Source organism: Gastrolobium bilobum, unplaced genomic scaffold (assembly GCF_033153095.1).
Source record: "Gastrolobium bilobum isolate Gb01-03AN ecotype WA unplaced genomic scaffold, APGP_CSIRO_Gbil_v1 utg8584, whole genome shotgun sequence".
Lineage (NCBI taxonomy): Eukaryota > Viridiplantae > Streptophyta > Magnoliopsida > Fabales > Fabaceae > Gastrolobium > Gastrolobium bilobum.
This window is the reverse complement of record NW_026897773.1, coordinates 37,908-53,564: the sequence shown is the minus strand read 5'-3', so window position 1 is coordinate 53,564 and position 15,657 is coordinate 37,908. Positions and strand designations below refer to the sequence as shown.

The following is a 15,657-nucleotide window of genomic DNA, read 5'->3' as shown; positions in this document are numbered from 1 at the left end:
TTGTACTTTTTTTTGTCTATTTATAAACTTATCTAGTGACGTAAAAAGTGAAAAATGAACAATTTTAATATTATAACTATGTATTTCCTGGAGTACATAGTTATGATGTGGTGTCCGCGAACAAAACATTATATTTAGTAAATGGACACCCAATTTTTCATATATATATATATATATATATATATATATATATATATATATAGGAATTTATATTTCTGAAGCAGCTGCTGTACGTGCAGCAATCAAATACTTGCCATATATATATTTGAAAGCATTAAATGCGGAGAATCTTAACTATACAAAGATGAAAGCATTAAATGTGAAGAATCATAACCATACACCTGTCGTTGCTCTGTACGCAAAACAACTGCAGAAATGATTTTATCATATATATATATATATATATATTCTTTTTATTTCTTTCCCAATTTTTTTATGTTACCCCAGACAACTCAAATCAGTTCAGTTCAAATAATTGTTCATGTTGGGTCTCCTCAATATATATCAGAGAAGAACAGCTTTTAACATAAGATTCAACTATTTTATTTCGTGTATAAACATACATACATTACATATCACTTTCCATCTTTACAATTGGAAGGACTGAAAACGAAGCAAAATGATCAGGCCCCAAAAAGCTGCTTCAAGCAAAAGCTAGCCATATAACACATAACTCACATGCAATAGTACTGCTTAACCTTTGGTTCTGATAATAGTGATTGTGCCTCTTCCTTGTGTGTGAATTCTAGTAAGGGCCACCACTGCTTTCCCTGAAAGTCCAGGACCTTCTGCGGACACGCATGGCCGACATGCAAAGTCCCCAACTGGATGCTTCACTGGCCTTGTTGGTGCCATTAAAATCCTCTCGTTTATGTCATTCAATGTCACATCACCTTCTCTCCCTCCTGGTTTCACCAATGCAAATGGATATACCACTCTTGTTATTACCTTCTTCTTTCTTTTCTCATCATCACTTCCTGCTCATTATTATAACACCACACATGAACCCGCATATATATGTTAGTTAACATATTATGATCATTGTTTATTAAATATATATATATAAAGAAAATACAGGAATGGTACAGAGAGAAATAGAGGGTTGTATATATATACCATCTGGGAAAACTCTGGTTTTTGAAGTCACTGGTTCTTTGTATGAAGATGAGGATGAATTTGGAGATTCAGAGGTTGATATTGTCTCTTCTTGTGTTTTAGTTTCTGATTGAAGAATGTTTGGTTCCTCGCTGATTCTACTCTTGAATGTGCTTATATGCTCATCTAAAATATAAATGAAAAAGAGAAAAAGAAAAGGTAGCAGCACAATCAACATTAATTATCAATATAATTCCCCTTCATTTTCTTTTCTTTACTTTTTCTTTGGGATCCTTTTTCTCAATAAATTAATTACAAAGGTAACAAGTATACTCTTTTTTGTTTTGATTGCAATTAAAGCATTTTGAACCAAATTGATCATCATTTAAATGAATGCATGTAACAAGCAGTTACATAATAACATACATAAAACACAGTTTTATAGACTAAAGTGCAGAAAAAAATTACCTGAAAATCCACAAATCCTTTCTATCTGGTTCATGCAGTAGAAGTTCTCTTCTGGTTGGTGCCATGTGGGGTTGAAATTCCATAAACTCTGAAGATATAATATTAAGTCTCATTACAAGAGAACAAGAAGGATTTCAAAACTGATAAAGTGAAACTATATTCAGATAGTATATAAAGTTCTACCTTCTCAAAATCATCAATGAAACTTAAGCTTTGTTCATCAGTATATGGCAGCAAGCGTCTACGTTTGGAACGCTCACCGAATTCAATCAAAGCATCCTCAAGATACCCAGTTGAGAAATCAGATTGTTGATGTGAGAATGATGGTTCACTTCCATCCATAGCTGGAACTGCAAATAGAATATCAACAATCATTGAAACACTATATAAGCATTATTTTCAATATCGAAGGAGCATTATTATAGATAGAAATATAAAGAGAAAGAAAAGTATAATGTACTTAAAGACATTTTGTCCGCGTTGAGTACTCCAAGGTTGTGATAATCCCAACCTAGGGAAGAACCATAGAGGCAACTAGGTAAAGCTAGGGAATGAAGCTCACTCATCTTGTGTTAAAGGGTGTGTATACTACAGTGTGCCTTGGTGCCTACAAAAAATGATGGGGAAGGGGTCTATTTATGTACAAGTTGTGGAAGGGAACATAAAAGCATGGAGACTTGGATGAGTTTAAGAAACAGTAGTATGAGTCAGTCAACAACCAAGGCCAAGAAGAAAAAAAGTGGATGTTTTGTTTCTTGGGATTCTGAAAATGTGTTCACTTTTGTTTTTTTGAAATTCATTTCCTTTGTTATATATGTGGGGGACTAAATAATTGCAATGGTTATCATATTGTGCTTGTGCTCTTAGATGTAAAAGCAAGGGTACTGAGGAAAAGACATGTCCCCAAAGAAACATAATTCAAATTTCAGCTTTTCCTTTTGTGGTTTTTCGTCCTTAACCCTTGTATGTTATGGTATGGTATGGTTACCAACCGTTTCTCTAATGGGGTCCATTAAATTTTTTTTTTTTTTCTTCTTGCACATTCTCTCACCCAATGTGGGTGTCATATCAGTAATATCTTCCACCACAAAGGAAAATAATCTTTGACAGGTGTCATATATAATAAAGGGGTCCCACCAGATGGCATGCTGTTGAGGGGTCCATGTTTTTAAAAGATGAGTAGAAGAAGATGAAATAAATCATGGGTTTGGTGTTAGGGACCACCTTTTTTGATCCTAGGGTTTGAATGGTTCAATTGTGTGGAATTTTGTTTCTCATTGGCATTGTAGTTTGTGTGGATATTGATTGATGCACTCACTCAATCTAACGGCAGTCAAAAGTGGCCAAGTTTGTGTGGTTCCTTCACGAGTCAAAATTGATTAAGTTTTAAATTAGGCTTTTTATTTAACAACTTTTCTGATATGATTAGTTTTTAATATATTTGAATTCGTATATTTGATGTATAAAATGAAATTGGAGTTCAAGCAAGAACGTCATATCTAAACACCTACTTAGCTTATGAACTTGAGGATTAGAAGTGCAAGACAGGTACATAATTAGAAGCATGATGTTCATATGAGTCAAATAATGAAAGATGGAGGAAATTTGAATTCATTGAAGTTTCAAAATTAAAGTGCAATTTCCATATACATTCCCTGCAACAAATTTCTGAGCACTATATCAACTTGCGTATTAGATGAAACAGGCAAACAATCATGATGTCGAAAAATTTAGTACTTCAGTTCAGGCATTCATGGGAATGGGAGATTTAGCTAATTGAACTCAGAGCATTGAATCGAATTTTAATCATAGCATGGGAATTTTTAATTTCTTACTATTCATAGGAAAAATAATAATAAAGGAATAATTTCTTTTATAAACGAATCTTCCCATTTTCTTTAAAAATGTTAATTTCTTATCATGCATACCAAAAAGAGACACAAACTACGCTTATAAAGCCCTAAAAAGTATACACCGAATGCTAGCTAGGACTTTGACGAATTAGTAATCATCATCATCTCATTTTTTAAACATTTTCTTTTTAGCAAAACTCCTTTAATAATTGGCATATGTATAATTAAATCTCAATTTAATTTTTCTTTAACAAAGAAAGTTTATGACTAATATGGAGAGAGGAATGATATTGATAGGTCAAAGTGCAAATCTAAGGACCTAGCTATTGATCCCAAAATTAAATAATTAAAAAAGATGGTACCAAATGAAGTATCGGCTATCGCTATTTTTAATCTCATGAGTTACTTTGTATTAATACAGAATGACTATTTTTGGAGATTTTATAAAGCCATCAATCAATGGGGCATTAAAATTCAGGTTTTAAGTTGGTAGAAGTTGATGGTTTTTCCTTGTGGCAGGTATAACTAATATTGATTTCCCTCAAGGCTCTTGTGCAAAATTTGTGAAAGTTGGGTTTCTTTCACCAATTAAAGGGGAACCACACGAGAGCTACTTTGGGTTTCATCCTGCTTCAATCGAATAGCCCCAAATTGTTTTTAAATCTCCAAACGGTGTTGATTGAACTTTTTGTTGAGGTTTACTCGATGGGGAAGAAAGGTTTTCCTTTAATATTTAGATATCTTGCTACAATCTTGTACAGTAAAAACCTCGAAAAATTTGCAAAAGAAGAAATGTATATAAACTCCTTAAACTTTACCTAAGACTTGCACGTGTTTCTTATAGATGTGATAACATATCACTTATCGACATTTTTTAATTAATTTTTCTTTAATTACTTGATCTGTTTTTGACAAATAAATTAATTTTTAATTTAAAATAATATAAATAAATAAATACTGCCAAGCATTGTGCATTTGCAAGAGACTTTTATTATTCAAAAAATATATTTAGAGAGAGAGAGAGAGAGAGAGAGATGCTAACAGGTTTTGCCTGCAATTTTAAAGCTGAATTTTAAATAAAGCAACAATCCACACTCCACAGCACAGGATACACTATTACACTGTTAAAAACAACACAAAAGAGCCCCATTTGATTCCTGAGTTCTAAACATTGGTGTCGGCTTGAACTCACTGTAATTTGCGCAAAATCTAGGAAGAATTCCTTTCCCTGATTGCCTCCATCCACCTGCAACAATACCTACAATGAATTAATGTTGTAAATTACGTCATAATCAAATTAGACAAAGTGGTGAACCTTCCATGTATAATTGACGTAAACAAGTAAGTGAACACTAATTAAATTCAAAGAATGTGAGGAAACCAATAACAATAAAGAACAAATAGATAGTTTCTACAAAGTAACAAGCATATTTTAAAATTCCAAGAAAATGATTACAAAAAAGGGGTTGATAAGTGGGGAAAACTTATTTAAAAAAGAAAAACCCGAAAACTTCCCATTTGAATTGACTATTTTATACTCACTAAGCCAACTACTTAACATAAGGGTTACTCCCTTTTTTCTCTTTTCTTTTTTTATGTACTCCAATTCTAGATCATCTTATAGATCAAAAGCTCTTCCTAGTCTTCATTCATTCCCTTGTTACGGTTATTAAACATTGTGAATTATCTGTCACTTAAGACATAACTTGAGCAGAGACTCAAGACTAATAGTTTGGCAGTAATTCAATAACATCATCAAGACATGTTCAAACCAGAAAGAAATTATAATAACACAAAATTAAATTTCAGAGTATCCATATGGACAAAAAGACTAGCCATTTTTTTCTAACTTGGTAACCAATTCATATCTTATGTAACTATTGAAGATATTTTTTATCTACTAACAAAATCACACATCAGAAGGCTTTAGAACATAAAAAACAGGTTCAGTCTCCAAAAATAAGTTCTACAGTTGTAACAGTTCGACCGATGTTTTCTACAAGAAAACCAAACAACTACTCACTTGACAACATAACGCAAAAAGTTTACAGGCAAACTAATATATATTTGGAAATTGTAGGGCAATGAAATCCATGAGCAAATGCAAATATAGAATCGTGTAAGCAACCGAAAGATGTTGCCAAAAGAACAAATTGGATAAAAGTAATCTAAACATTTAGAGGAATGCAGGATACTTACAAAAGTGGCATCCTAGCTGCTCAGTCCTCCATGGGAGCTCCATCTTGCCCTTTATCAACATCAAAATCATCGTCTCTCTTCAATTTGCCACAGACATTACATTCCATGACATTAGATGGAGTATCACCCTGTGGGGGTAGAGGAGCTAAAGTTCCCCAGCAATTTGTTCTATCACACATGTATTTTAAAAAGAAATAAGCATGCGGGAAATCATTATTATCTCCATGAGTATTATAGTCAGTGTCTGATGCTGCCATAATTTCATTTTGGTCCTCATCCATAACCTCCTCTTCTTCTTCCTCAGCATTATCTTCGACACTGTCATTATCTGACCAATTTGATTCGACATTACATCGATCACAATTACAGGTGAAACCATAGTCTTCTATCAATCTCTTTTGTCTACTAGAATAGTTTTCATTCACAGGGAAATAACTCAAACAGATCTCCCTGCCTTGGGGAACATCATGAATCATCCTAATAATAATGTCAGTATTATGGCTGTCATCAGGTTGATTAGTGTCAACATAATCAAATCTGCAGGCATTGGGAAGGCAATCATGGTTAAAAAAGGACGCGTAGGGGTAAATACCATAAGCTCTGACAGACCTCTGGTCATCATCTACAGAGAAGGGCTGCATTATGCCAAAGGCATTGAACTTATCCTTGGCCAGAAGTGCAGAAGTAAGTTCCAAAGAAACTCCATTCTGGGGGCTAATGAGAGCAAATGAGCAGAGGGATGAAATAAGGGGGTGTAGGAACTGAGCTGCAGCAATGGTGGCATCATCAGGAGAACCCTGAAGAGAAAGCATAATTTGGAATGCTGAGGGGGAAATATAAGCAAGATTGTAGGCAGCAATGAGAAAACGAGCTTGGATTTGGCGCTCGTAGGGCTGTTCAAGCAGTAGAGAGTTGGATTGGAGACGAGTTAATGCTTGACAAACCCAAGAAGAATGGGAGGAGTTCATTGCCTTTGATAGACAACTGGAACTGCAAAAGCGATGGTGGCAACAAGAAGGGCATAAAACAGCAGATGATAAAGAATCTCCCTGTAAAGATGGTGGCAAGGTTCTGAAGCAGTGGTCACAGAAGCAGCAGGCTGAGGCAGAGGAGGACGATGACAAAGACCGTGTGATAAAGGGCAATGCAGAATACAGCAGGATGGGAGAGTCTCTGAGGACAATTTGGCCAGCTTTAAGAGGCTGCGATGCAACCATTCCCCTCCCTCTTCCTTGTATTTCCTCCACCTTCAAAAGGGAACTTGGAGCACCCATTAAATTTTTTAAGTATTTTCCAATTACTGATTCCCAAAGTTATATAGGTAACCTTGGGAAGGTTACACTTTCTTCGAATTTCAACAGAATCTCTGACACTAAGAAGTGTTTTGTCTCTATAATATTTTCTCGCTGGACATTACTGAGATTAAAAGGCAGCCTGAAGAGATTAGCCTTTCAGGTTTTGTACACACTGTACAACAAGCACTCCTTTTACCTATTCTCCGAGTAATTCAAAGAAGTCAAAATAGCTGCAAGCTGAACAAAAAAAAAAGGTGATGAGGATTATAGAGTGAGTAATCACTCTTATGAAAGCATTATGGTAAATTTGCAATAGCATATAGATAAGTACTTTTCTTGGTTTGTCTTTTCTTTTCAATAAAGATCCAAGAAAGGGTCTATAGTGCAAATAAGTCATAACACCCAATTTGAGTCAGTAGACCACATTAAAGTGCCCAAAGCTGAATAGCTTATTATTAAAGAAGTAATGTTTGAAGGCTAGGCTTCCATAATCACAAACGAACTGCATTTGGTCATGACAATAAAATCAACTAAACATTTTAATTTATCCAATTACACGAGAGATTTCTTTTTCTACTGATACCCTTGTAAGTGGATAAGTTCCAATTGGTCTAAGGTTCAGTATAGTTTTTTTTAAGACTAACTTAACATCATAAGAATTCTATACTTCTAGTACTTCATCTCTATCACAAAGTGACCCAGATGAAATGAATGCCAAGTTTGGTAGAAGCATTTATAGAGAAGAAGCCAAAAAGGAAAATTTGGATGTTATTCTCAATTCAGCTACAGGAGATGATAATTTTACAGCTGGATTCTTTAGATTATATTGGGACTTCATAAGCGAGGATATTATCTAGTAATAAGAAAGAACTTTGCTACAGGATTCTCGTTACCTAAGCTTAACCATGCGGTGATTTCTCTGATGCCAAAAGTCTCAACCAGAAAACCGAACATAAGATGCAATTCAGACCAAACAACTTTTGTTCAGTGATTTATTAAATTATATCAACAGCTCTAGTTCATCAGATACAGACAATCATGCCTAAATAATAAGTCCTAATCAAAGTGCTTTCAAAAGATGTAGGCTCATAAGTGATAATATTCTTGTAGCTCAAGAACACATGCATTATTTAAAAAATAAAAGGAGGGGCAAATGGCAGTTAAATTGGACATGAGCAAGGTGTATGACATGATAGAATGTTCATTTCTTTTGAGGTCATGAGGAAACTTGGTTTCTCACAAAAATGGAAATTCTGGTTTCCACTGTTATTACTCTTTTATATCGTTAGGGTATACATTTTGGTTATTTCAAGGCAGCAGGAAAGATATGACAAGGTGCTCCACTCTCACCTTTTCTATTCATCTTATACTCTTGAGTTTCCCTAATTTTTCAGTAAATGGGGTCATAGTGAAAATTATATGATGTAAGAGTAAAACGCAGGTATCTATGATATCACATCTTCTATTTGCAAAATAATGCAGATGGTTCTATTATTTTCTGTAATGCTGCGGAGAAGGAATGTGTTCACCTGCTAAGCCTAGTCGAAACTTATGAAGCTATGAGTGGGCAGAAGATCAAGTTGTATAATTCAGCTTTGTTTTTCAGTAAAAAAACACCCCCAAAGATGAAGGCTTCTATAGATGCCAAAATTTATATTTGTAACATTGGGGAACGGGAAAAATACCTTCGTTTCCCATCTATTGTAAAAAAATCAGAGGTCTACCTTTCTGACTGTAAAGCAAAGTTGGAGGGGTGAATAGCAAGTTGGGATGAAAACCTACTACGAACGCTTAGGAAAAGTGGTGCCTCCCAAATCTGACCCAACTGCTATTCCTTTACACTCTAGCCAGTTTCAAATTACCTGCCACTGTCTGTGATGACATTCATAGGTCTGTAATATTTTAAATCAATTTTTTTATTATTTTTTTAAAGTTCATTGGTTATCACTTATCATAGAAACATTTATGGGTGGACAAAGAGGATAGAGGGATGGGGCTTAAGGATTATCTGCTTATAATCTAGCCATGCGAGTTAAGCAGGGCTGGTGGCTGCTACTGCCAAACAGGTAATTATTCTATCATTTATTCTAGGGTATCTATTTTGCCAACTCTTCTTTTCTAGTGACCTCAATGCCTAGCAATAATGTCAGGTGGAAAGTAGGATAAGTAGGATAACAATCTCAGATCAGCATTAAAACTGACCAATCTATTACTGATCTCCCACATTACAAGCCAAGCCACCACATCTTCCCCAAGAAGATAAACTTGATCTCTTGGTTCCTCAATTGTTTGATCCGAACCAACTCTGTTGGAATACAACCCTAGTACAGTAAAGTTTTAATACAATGAAATTGGGATTCAAGCAGAAACAGGTTTTTCAATTTGTGCAAACATTTGCCAACTCCAAATAGGAAAAAAGGTTGTCAAAAAATTTTCAGTTAGAAAACTAGATATACCTCCAAGGATTTTTTATTTTTATTTTTTGTTCTCATAAATTGAATATCTTTTATGCCATTCTTCCTACCCATGGTAATGTTTGTAAAAGGAAAGTGAAGGTGAAGGTGAATGTGAATGTGTGATACGGGCAACGTGCTAGAATGAATGAGGAGTCTGCAATTCAATCTTACCCGTCAAAATCTTCAAGCTTTCTTGCTCTTGAATACCCTGGCCAGCACAGTTAAACAACCAACATACAGTGGTTCAAGTCTGTGACAAAAGAAACTGCACATAAAATCAAAACATGAGCCAAACAAACAAACAATTACTATTATTATTATTATTATTGATATTATCATTTTTCCACTCACCCAATTCAACAAGCAGTTGGAACGCAGTTTTGTTAATTAGCCATTAATTAAACACTGAGAGAGAGAGAGAGAGAGAGAGAGAGAGAGAGAGAGAGAGATGTTGCTGCGGAACAAGTTGACGTTGCCGCCATCATTCGGCGAGGGTTTTTGTTGTAGAGTGGGTCGGGCCATTTGGGCCTCCAAATGTCTCATTAAGTCCAAGTGAAAATAGGCCGATGACAATGACCACAAGCCTAATCTCTTGTTCGCTAAAAGCCTTGTTGGACATCGTACATGGGTCAGTAGCCTCTTACTCTCTTAGGTTATAATTCAAAATTCTGAAAAAAAAAACAAATAACACTCGAACAACATCCACAATGTTTTAACTACCAATCCGAATAAAGTTAAAGATGTTAGGGACAACGATTGCAAGTAGATAATATTATTATAATAATAATTAGGATTTAAATAACACAAATATTATTATTATTTTAAATTGATATTTAATTTATTAAATTAAATAATAATTAACACAATAAATGATATTTTAGGTAAATTCAAGAATGGCAAATATATTGTACAATTTGATAATTAATTTTTCTTTTCCATTGTATTTCCCGTATTCATCCCAAATAATTCAATATTTAATAAAGTTTTAGAATTTTAAGTGACCGAGAATTTCGTCTAATTAAACATAAACTTCTCTTTTCTTACACTTAGGAACTACTGAAAATTAGGAGTGTAAATGGGTCAGGCTGGCCTGACCTAGCCTACAGCCCAGCCTATGTTGAGCTTGGCCTAGCCCGACCTACGTTGAAAAGTAGAATAGACTTATGCTTATAAGAAAGTTTTTTTAACAAATAGGTTGTAGGCCAATTTTGTCAAGCCTGACCTAGAGCCTTGTAGGCTGGCCTATTTAATTTTTTTTTTAAAAAACAATATATTTATTTTAGGTGGCAATTAGTACCGACCCTTGTCTTGATGGTGATTTAAAGATATTTCAATGATATTCTCTTGTAGACTTTATTTCAGCTTTGGTTGACCTAGTAATTGTATTTTTTTTATTTTCCCCGTTTCTTTGACTCTATTCCTCTCTGATATACATTATAGAGCTGAGGTATTATGTTGACTCTTTCTTGTTTGTCATTTTTTATTCTTATGAGAAGTACTAGTGCATGCATGAATGGAACTTTGCTTAGTATATGTTTTTAGTTATTTTTTTTACTATTGTAAAAATTTTAATGCTCACTAGTGAAATTTATATCTCGTGTAAAAAAAATGCAGCAATTTATGAACACGTTAATGACTTATAATGTCAAGCGAATATTTTAAAAATTGTTAAAAATATTTTAAAAAAATATATCACGAGGAAGGCCTACAAGGCCTGTAAGCCATAGCAGGCTCTCTAATTTGTAAAAATAGGTCAGGTTTGGCCTATAAATAAAGCCTTTAGTAGGCCAAATAGGCTGAATATTTTTTTACATAAGCTTAGATCAGGAAGGCCAAAACCCAGCCCACCCCATTTACACCCCTACTGAAAATAAAAACAATGACAATGGATATTGCCTTATTGATAAAAATAAATAAATCAGAATCATAGCATAACAAGTATAATGTTTTACTAATAATTTTACCATTAAATTAATAATGGAGTATTTATTGTATTACTCACCCAACAAAATAAAAACATTAATTATCAAATTATTATTATTGACAATAAATTTGATATTTTTTAATTTATAAGGATTCCAAAATTATGTCAGATAAAGAAAAATTATTTATAACGTTAATTATTATTTAATTTAATGAATTTAATTCCAATAGAAACAAGAAATAGCGTTGATATGTTGTCAAGTAATGTTGAGGAGAGAGGAAAAAAATAATGATTGTTAGTGATAGAATATACGTAGGGAAATGTTAGTCTCGAGCATAGGAAGGAGAATAATTCTCGGGTTCGCTTTTTGTCACGTGACATGACTAGAGCACTTTACTGTACACATAAATCAAGTGTGGGTTCCACGCTTAAAAAAAAAAGTCAGACCAAAATCAGGATACGACGCCGTATTCTTAAGATATGAAAGCAGATTCTTGTTGCAGAAATGAACAGTGCCATTCCTGAAACATGATTATTATATTTCCCATAAATATATCATTTTGAATGACGATAGTACTCACTGAAATACTAAAAATGCTCTCATGCTTTGTGTCACACTAAGCTCATAATTTATTTCAGTTTCATTAAATTAGTAATTAAGTTACGATGTCATAGATTAGGAATTTATTTATTTATTTTTTATTTTGACCAACAAGGCCAAAAGTTCCTCATATATATCGAGAGATAAAGAAGATCAAGATAAATGAAATATGAACTCCTAGAAAAATATAAAATGTCACCAATTTTTCTTTTTATTCATCGTAGGAAAGCAGTCCTTACATAAAACTTAGAACATTAACAGCTAAATGAATTACAATTATAATATAATACATCATCATTATGTATAATGATTACATTTTTATTAAGCACACCAAAGATCATAACCATAAACCCTCACAAATAACATCCATAAGATCCAATCAAGATGACCACCACATATAAAATATGCATGCTTCATAACAGTAAAATAATTTTTAAAAACCCAAAAATAAAAAAATCAAACAGGCAGAAAGGTTTGGTAATCTTTCTAAAAACATTATGGTGCAAAAAGAACAAAAAAAATCATTTGAGAAATATGCTTGCAGTCACGAACCATGCCCTTGAGGAAAAATCCTATAATGAGCCTTCTTTTGTTTGTACCTTGTAGCACAAACAATGTACACCAACATATTCAAGAAACTGAGTACAGCTAGAAGCCAGAAGTAGTAGTCAACATGGCTCTTGTTCAAATTATCTTTTATCCATCCAGAATTACCATCCTTGGTTGTGAGGCTATCAACAATAGTGAGAATCAAAGTGCTCAGGTAATTCCCCAATGAATTTGTTAGAAGTGCCAAAGCACTGCAGAAACTACGCATGGAATTTGGTGCTTGATCATAGAAAAACTCATGTTGTCCAACAAATGTGAATACCTCTGCAGCACCAATCAAGAAATATTGAGGTATCTGCCATAATACACTTAGTGGTACAGGAACCTTTTTATCAACTAATCCAAGCTCTCTTGCCATTTTCAATCTCTTGCTCTCTAATATAGCAGCTGCTACCATGCAAATAATTGAGATAAATAGGCCAATTCCCATCCTTTGTAATTGTGAGAAGCCCCTCTCTTTGCCAGTGAATTTCCTTGCAATTGGAACAATCCCTCTATCATAAATAACAACCCAAATAATCACACCAATGAGATCAAAAGTTCGAAGAGAGGCTGCAGGAATGGTGAAAGAACCAATAGTTCTGTTCATCATCTTCCCTTGATCAACAAACAATGTAGACATTTGAGCATAAACAGCACAGAAGATGATTCCTGTTGCCCATATTGGAAACATGCGGATCAAAATCTTTAACTCTTCCACCTGTGTTACTGTGCAAAGCCTCCATGGACTAGTTACTTCATCACTCTCTTTTTCTGCATCTGATATCACTGCAGCTTTATCAAGGAACCTGGACAAAAGTAAAGCCTAACACAGTTTCTAAAAGGAAAAAATTGTACAACTGTAGAGAATTAAATTGTCATTTTTTTCCTGCAAAGTACAGAATCTAGAACACCTACGAGCATTGTTGTTAAAATCTCGATTTATCACTACGATTTTACGATTTTACGATTTTTTTTCATCAAAATGATTTTAGTAATATTCCAAACGCTTTTACGTTTTTACAATTTTTTACGATTTTTTTACATTACGATTTTACGTTTTATGATTTTTTAATTCCCTTCTGATTTTACTTAAGATCTCGATTTTAACAACATTGCCTACGAGCATAATTATTATGCCAGTATAATGAATGGAATTAGATTAATGAGAATCCTCAAAGCTATTATGTTGCCAAATCAGAAAAATTACTCTATCTTGTTTGTGTTAAAATGTTCCACAACTAGGACTACCATATATTGTTCCTCTAATGGAAGAAAAGTTTCTCTATTGACATATATTTTGGGATGCATACTAAGCAAATTAATACTATCTTAAGTATTGAGCAGAGGAACACAAGGACAGTATAATTTAATATTAACGCTTGTTTGAAGCTATGAGATACCTCAATCCATCGCTATGCTCTAGTTTAACACTTGCTTCATTGGAAGAATTGTTCACTGTTTTTTCATAGAGCAGATAACTGTCCTGGGGAACTTCCAATTTCCACTTACGTAAAGCAGAAGCAACCACTTGGCAAATTCTTGTAAGAGGACTTCCCACTGGCCTTTGAAGTCTATAGATAGGTGTACCCAGAAAGAAAACAATGATTCCAATACCAATGAATGCGGAAGCAATGCCATATCCTAGGCCCCATCCAACATTTTCTTCAGTCCATACCAATACAGTGGTTGCTATAAGTGCACCAATGTTACTGGTGAAGTAATTCCAATTAAAGAAGGATCCTTTACTTGCTCTTTCCTTATGATCAGTATCATCAAACTGATCTGCCCCAATTGGCCAAATACATGGCTTGATCCCACCAGTCCCTAGTGCAATCAAATAGAGTCCAAGGAAGAATACAGCTCTTTGAGTTGAAGTTGCTGATGGGCAGACAGCTTTCACACATTCCATTGGCTCCAATGCAGGAATGGATGCTGAAATAGTCAATATGCAGATTCCCTATACAAATAAACTATCATCTAAATATACAATAACAATATTAAAAGGCAGTGACAAATAAACAATTAGTGCAGATAACTAATGATATAAAACTGCAAGTTATGGAACTCAAAACATCGGCTCCCAAACAAAATATGTGAAATTCAACCTTAACTTGATCCATTGCATGTGAATAAACCATTATCAAATCATCTATACAAACTAGGAGACATGAAACAAAGTTTATTATGCATAGTTTTAGATCGCAAAAAATGCCAGCCTAGAGCAATGGTAAAATTGTTTCTCGGTGACCAATAGGTCACTCACTCGAATCTAGGAAAAGGTCTATTTGCAAAATTATAACTCAAGGTTTCACAAGGAGTGGTTCTATAATTTTGGATAATAAAGACATAATCCAATGTAGAAGACCTTCCACTGAAGAACAAATTCAGGATCTTGTGCAGGAGGACTTTGAGTGAAATTTTACAAGGAAGGATCAGCGGCTTCTCTCAACCCTTTTAATTCAAAATAATTGGAAGAGAAGGAGGATATTGGACTTGAACTAAAACATTGTGAGTAAAGTAAAACTGTATACTACAGAATACATGTGGACTTCAACTAGAGAATTGAGAAAATCATAGTTTCAATTGAGCTTACAATGAGATAAATTCCATAGAACACAGCAATTGTCCAATATCTTCCCCAGTAAGCATCAGCAAAGAAGGATCCAATGAGAGGGGTCAGATAGCTTGTTCCTTGAAAAGTGTTAACGTTTTTTGCAGCAGGAACAAGTCCTTCATGGAGTTTTGTGTTGAGATGAATGACAAGATTACTGGAAATCCCATAATATGCCAAACGTTCACAAAAGAAAGTACCTGAATCAAATATAGATTATGTCAAATTCAAAATATACTATTGGATACATTCCACTAGACCAACACTTAGAAAAGTTTATCACCTAGAATAAAGGGGCATGCTTTCCATGTCCCAGTTTTCTTCTTGACAGAAAGCTTTCCCTTGATGTTCACCGACCCATCTCCAGTGTGAACAGAGTCTTCACAGTTACACTGCAAAATATAAATAATAATAGTATAAAAAAATTAAAAATATGTCAAAGTAGCACATCATTTCTTTTATTTTTGTTCATATGACATACAACAAATGACATGATTAGATATGCTAAGGAGGAACCTGACTAAGACCATCTTCCACTGATCTTGGTTCCTCCAAATGTTCCAT

The 15,657-nt window shown here is 34.0% G+C and overlaps 3 protein-coding genes across 4 annotated transcripts; all 3 read right to left on the bottom strand.

Annotated features, from left to right (window-relative positions):
• Window positions 1–617: 617 nt before the first annotated feature.
• LOC133310199 (uncharacterized) lies at window positions 618–2,181 on the bottom strand. Its single transcript, XM_061511102.1, has 5 exons — window positions 2,024–2,181; window positions 1,747–1,913; window positions 1,564–1,651; window positions 1,117–1,281; window positions 618–977 (listed from the first exon to the last, which is right to left on the bottom strand). The coding sequence occupies exons 1-5, from the start codon at window positions 2,127–2,129 to the stop codon at window positions 694–696; spliced, it is 810 nt and encodes a 269-aa protein (XP_061367086.1). The 5' UTR covers window positions 2,130–2,181; the 3' UTR covers window positions 618–693.
• A 2,222-nt stretch (window positions 2,182–4,403) lies between these two features.
• On the bottom strand, window positions 4,404–9,838 carry LOC133310194 (histone-lysine N-methyltransferase ASHR2-like). Of its 2 annotated transcripts, none has more exons than XM_061511095.1 (4): window positions 9,718–9,838; window positions 9,538–9,631; window positions 5,616–7,147; window positions 4,404–4,674 (listed from the first exon to the last, which is right to left on the bottom strand). In XM_061511095.1, exon 3 carries the CDS (start codon window positions 6,887–6,889, stop codon window positions 5,636–5,638), a length of 1,254 nt encoding a protein of 417 aa, XP_061367079.1. In that variant the 5' UTR covers window positions 6,890–7,147; window positions 9,538–9,631; window positions 9,718–9,838; the 3' UTR covers window positions 4,404–4,674; window positions 5,616–5,635. The 2 variants fall into 2 exon arrangements, with proteins under 2 accessions (XP_061367079.1, XP_061367077.1); XM_061511093.1 differs by having other exon boundaries at window positions 4,404–4,662.
• Window positions 9,839–12,435: 2,597 nt separating this feature from the next.
• Window positions 12,436–15,657, bottom strand: LOC133310173 (protein NRT1/ PTR FAMILY 8.3-like). The gene is made up of 5 exons (XM_061511072.1): window positions 15,610–15,657; window positions 15,377–15,485; window positions 15,076–15,293; window positions 13,883–14,439; window positions 12,436–13,288 (listed from the first exon to the last, which is right to left on the bottom strand). The coding sequence occupies exons 1-5, from the start codon at window positions 15,655–15,657 to the stop codon at window positions 12,436–12,438; spliced, it is 1,785 nt and encodes a 594-aa protein (XP_061367056.1).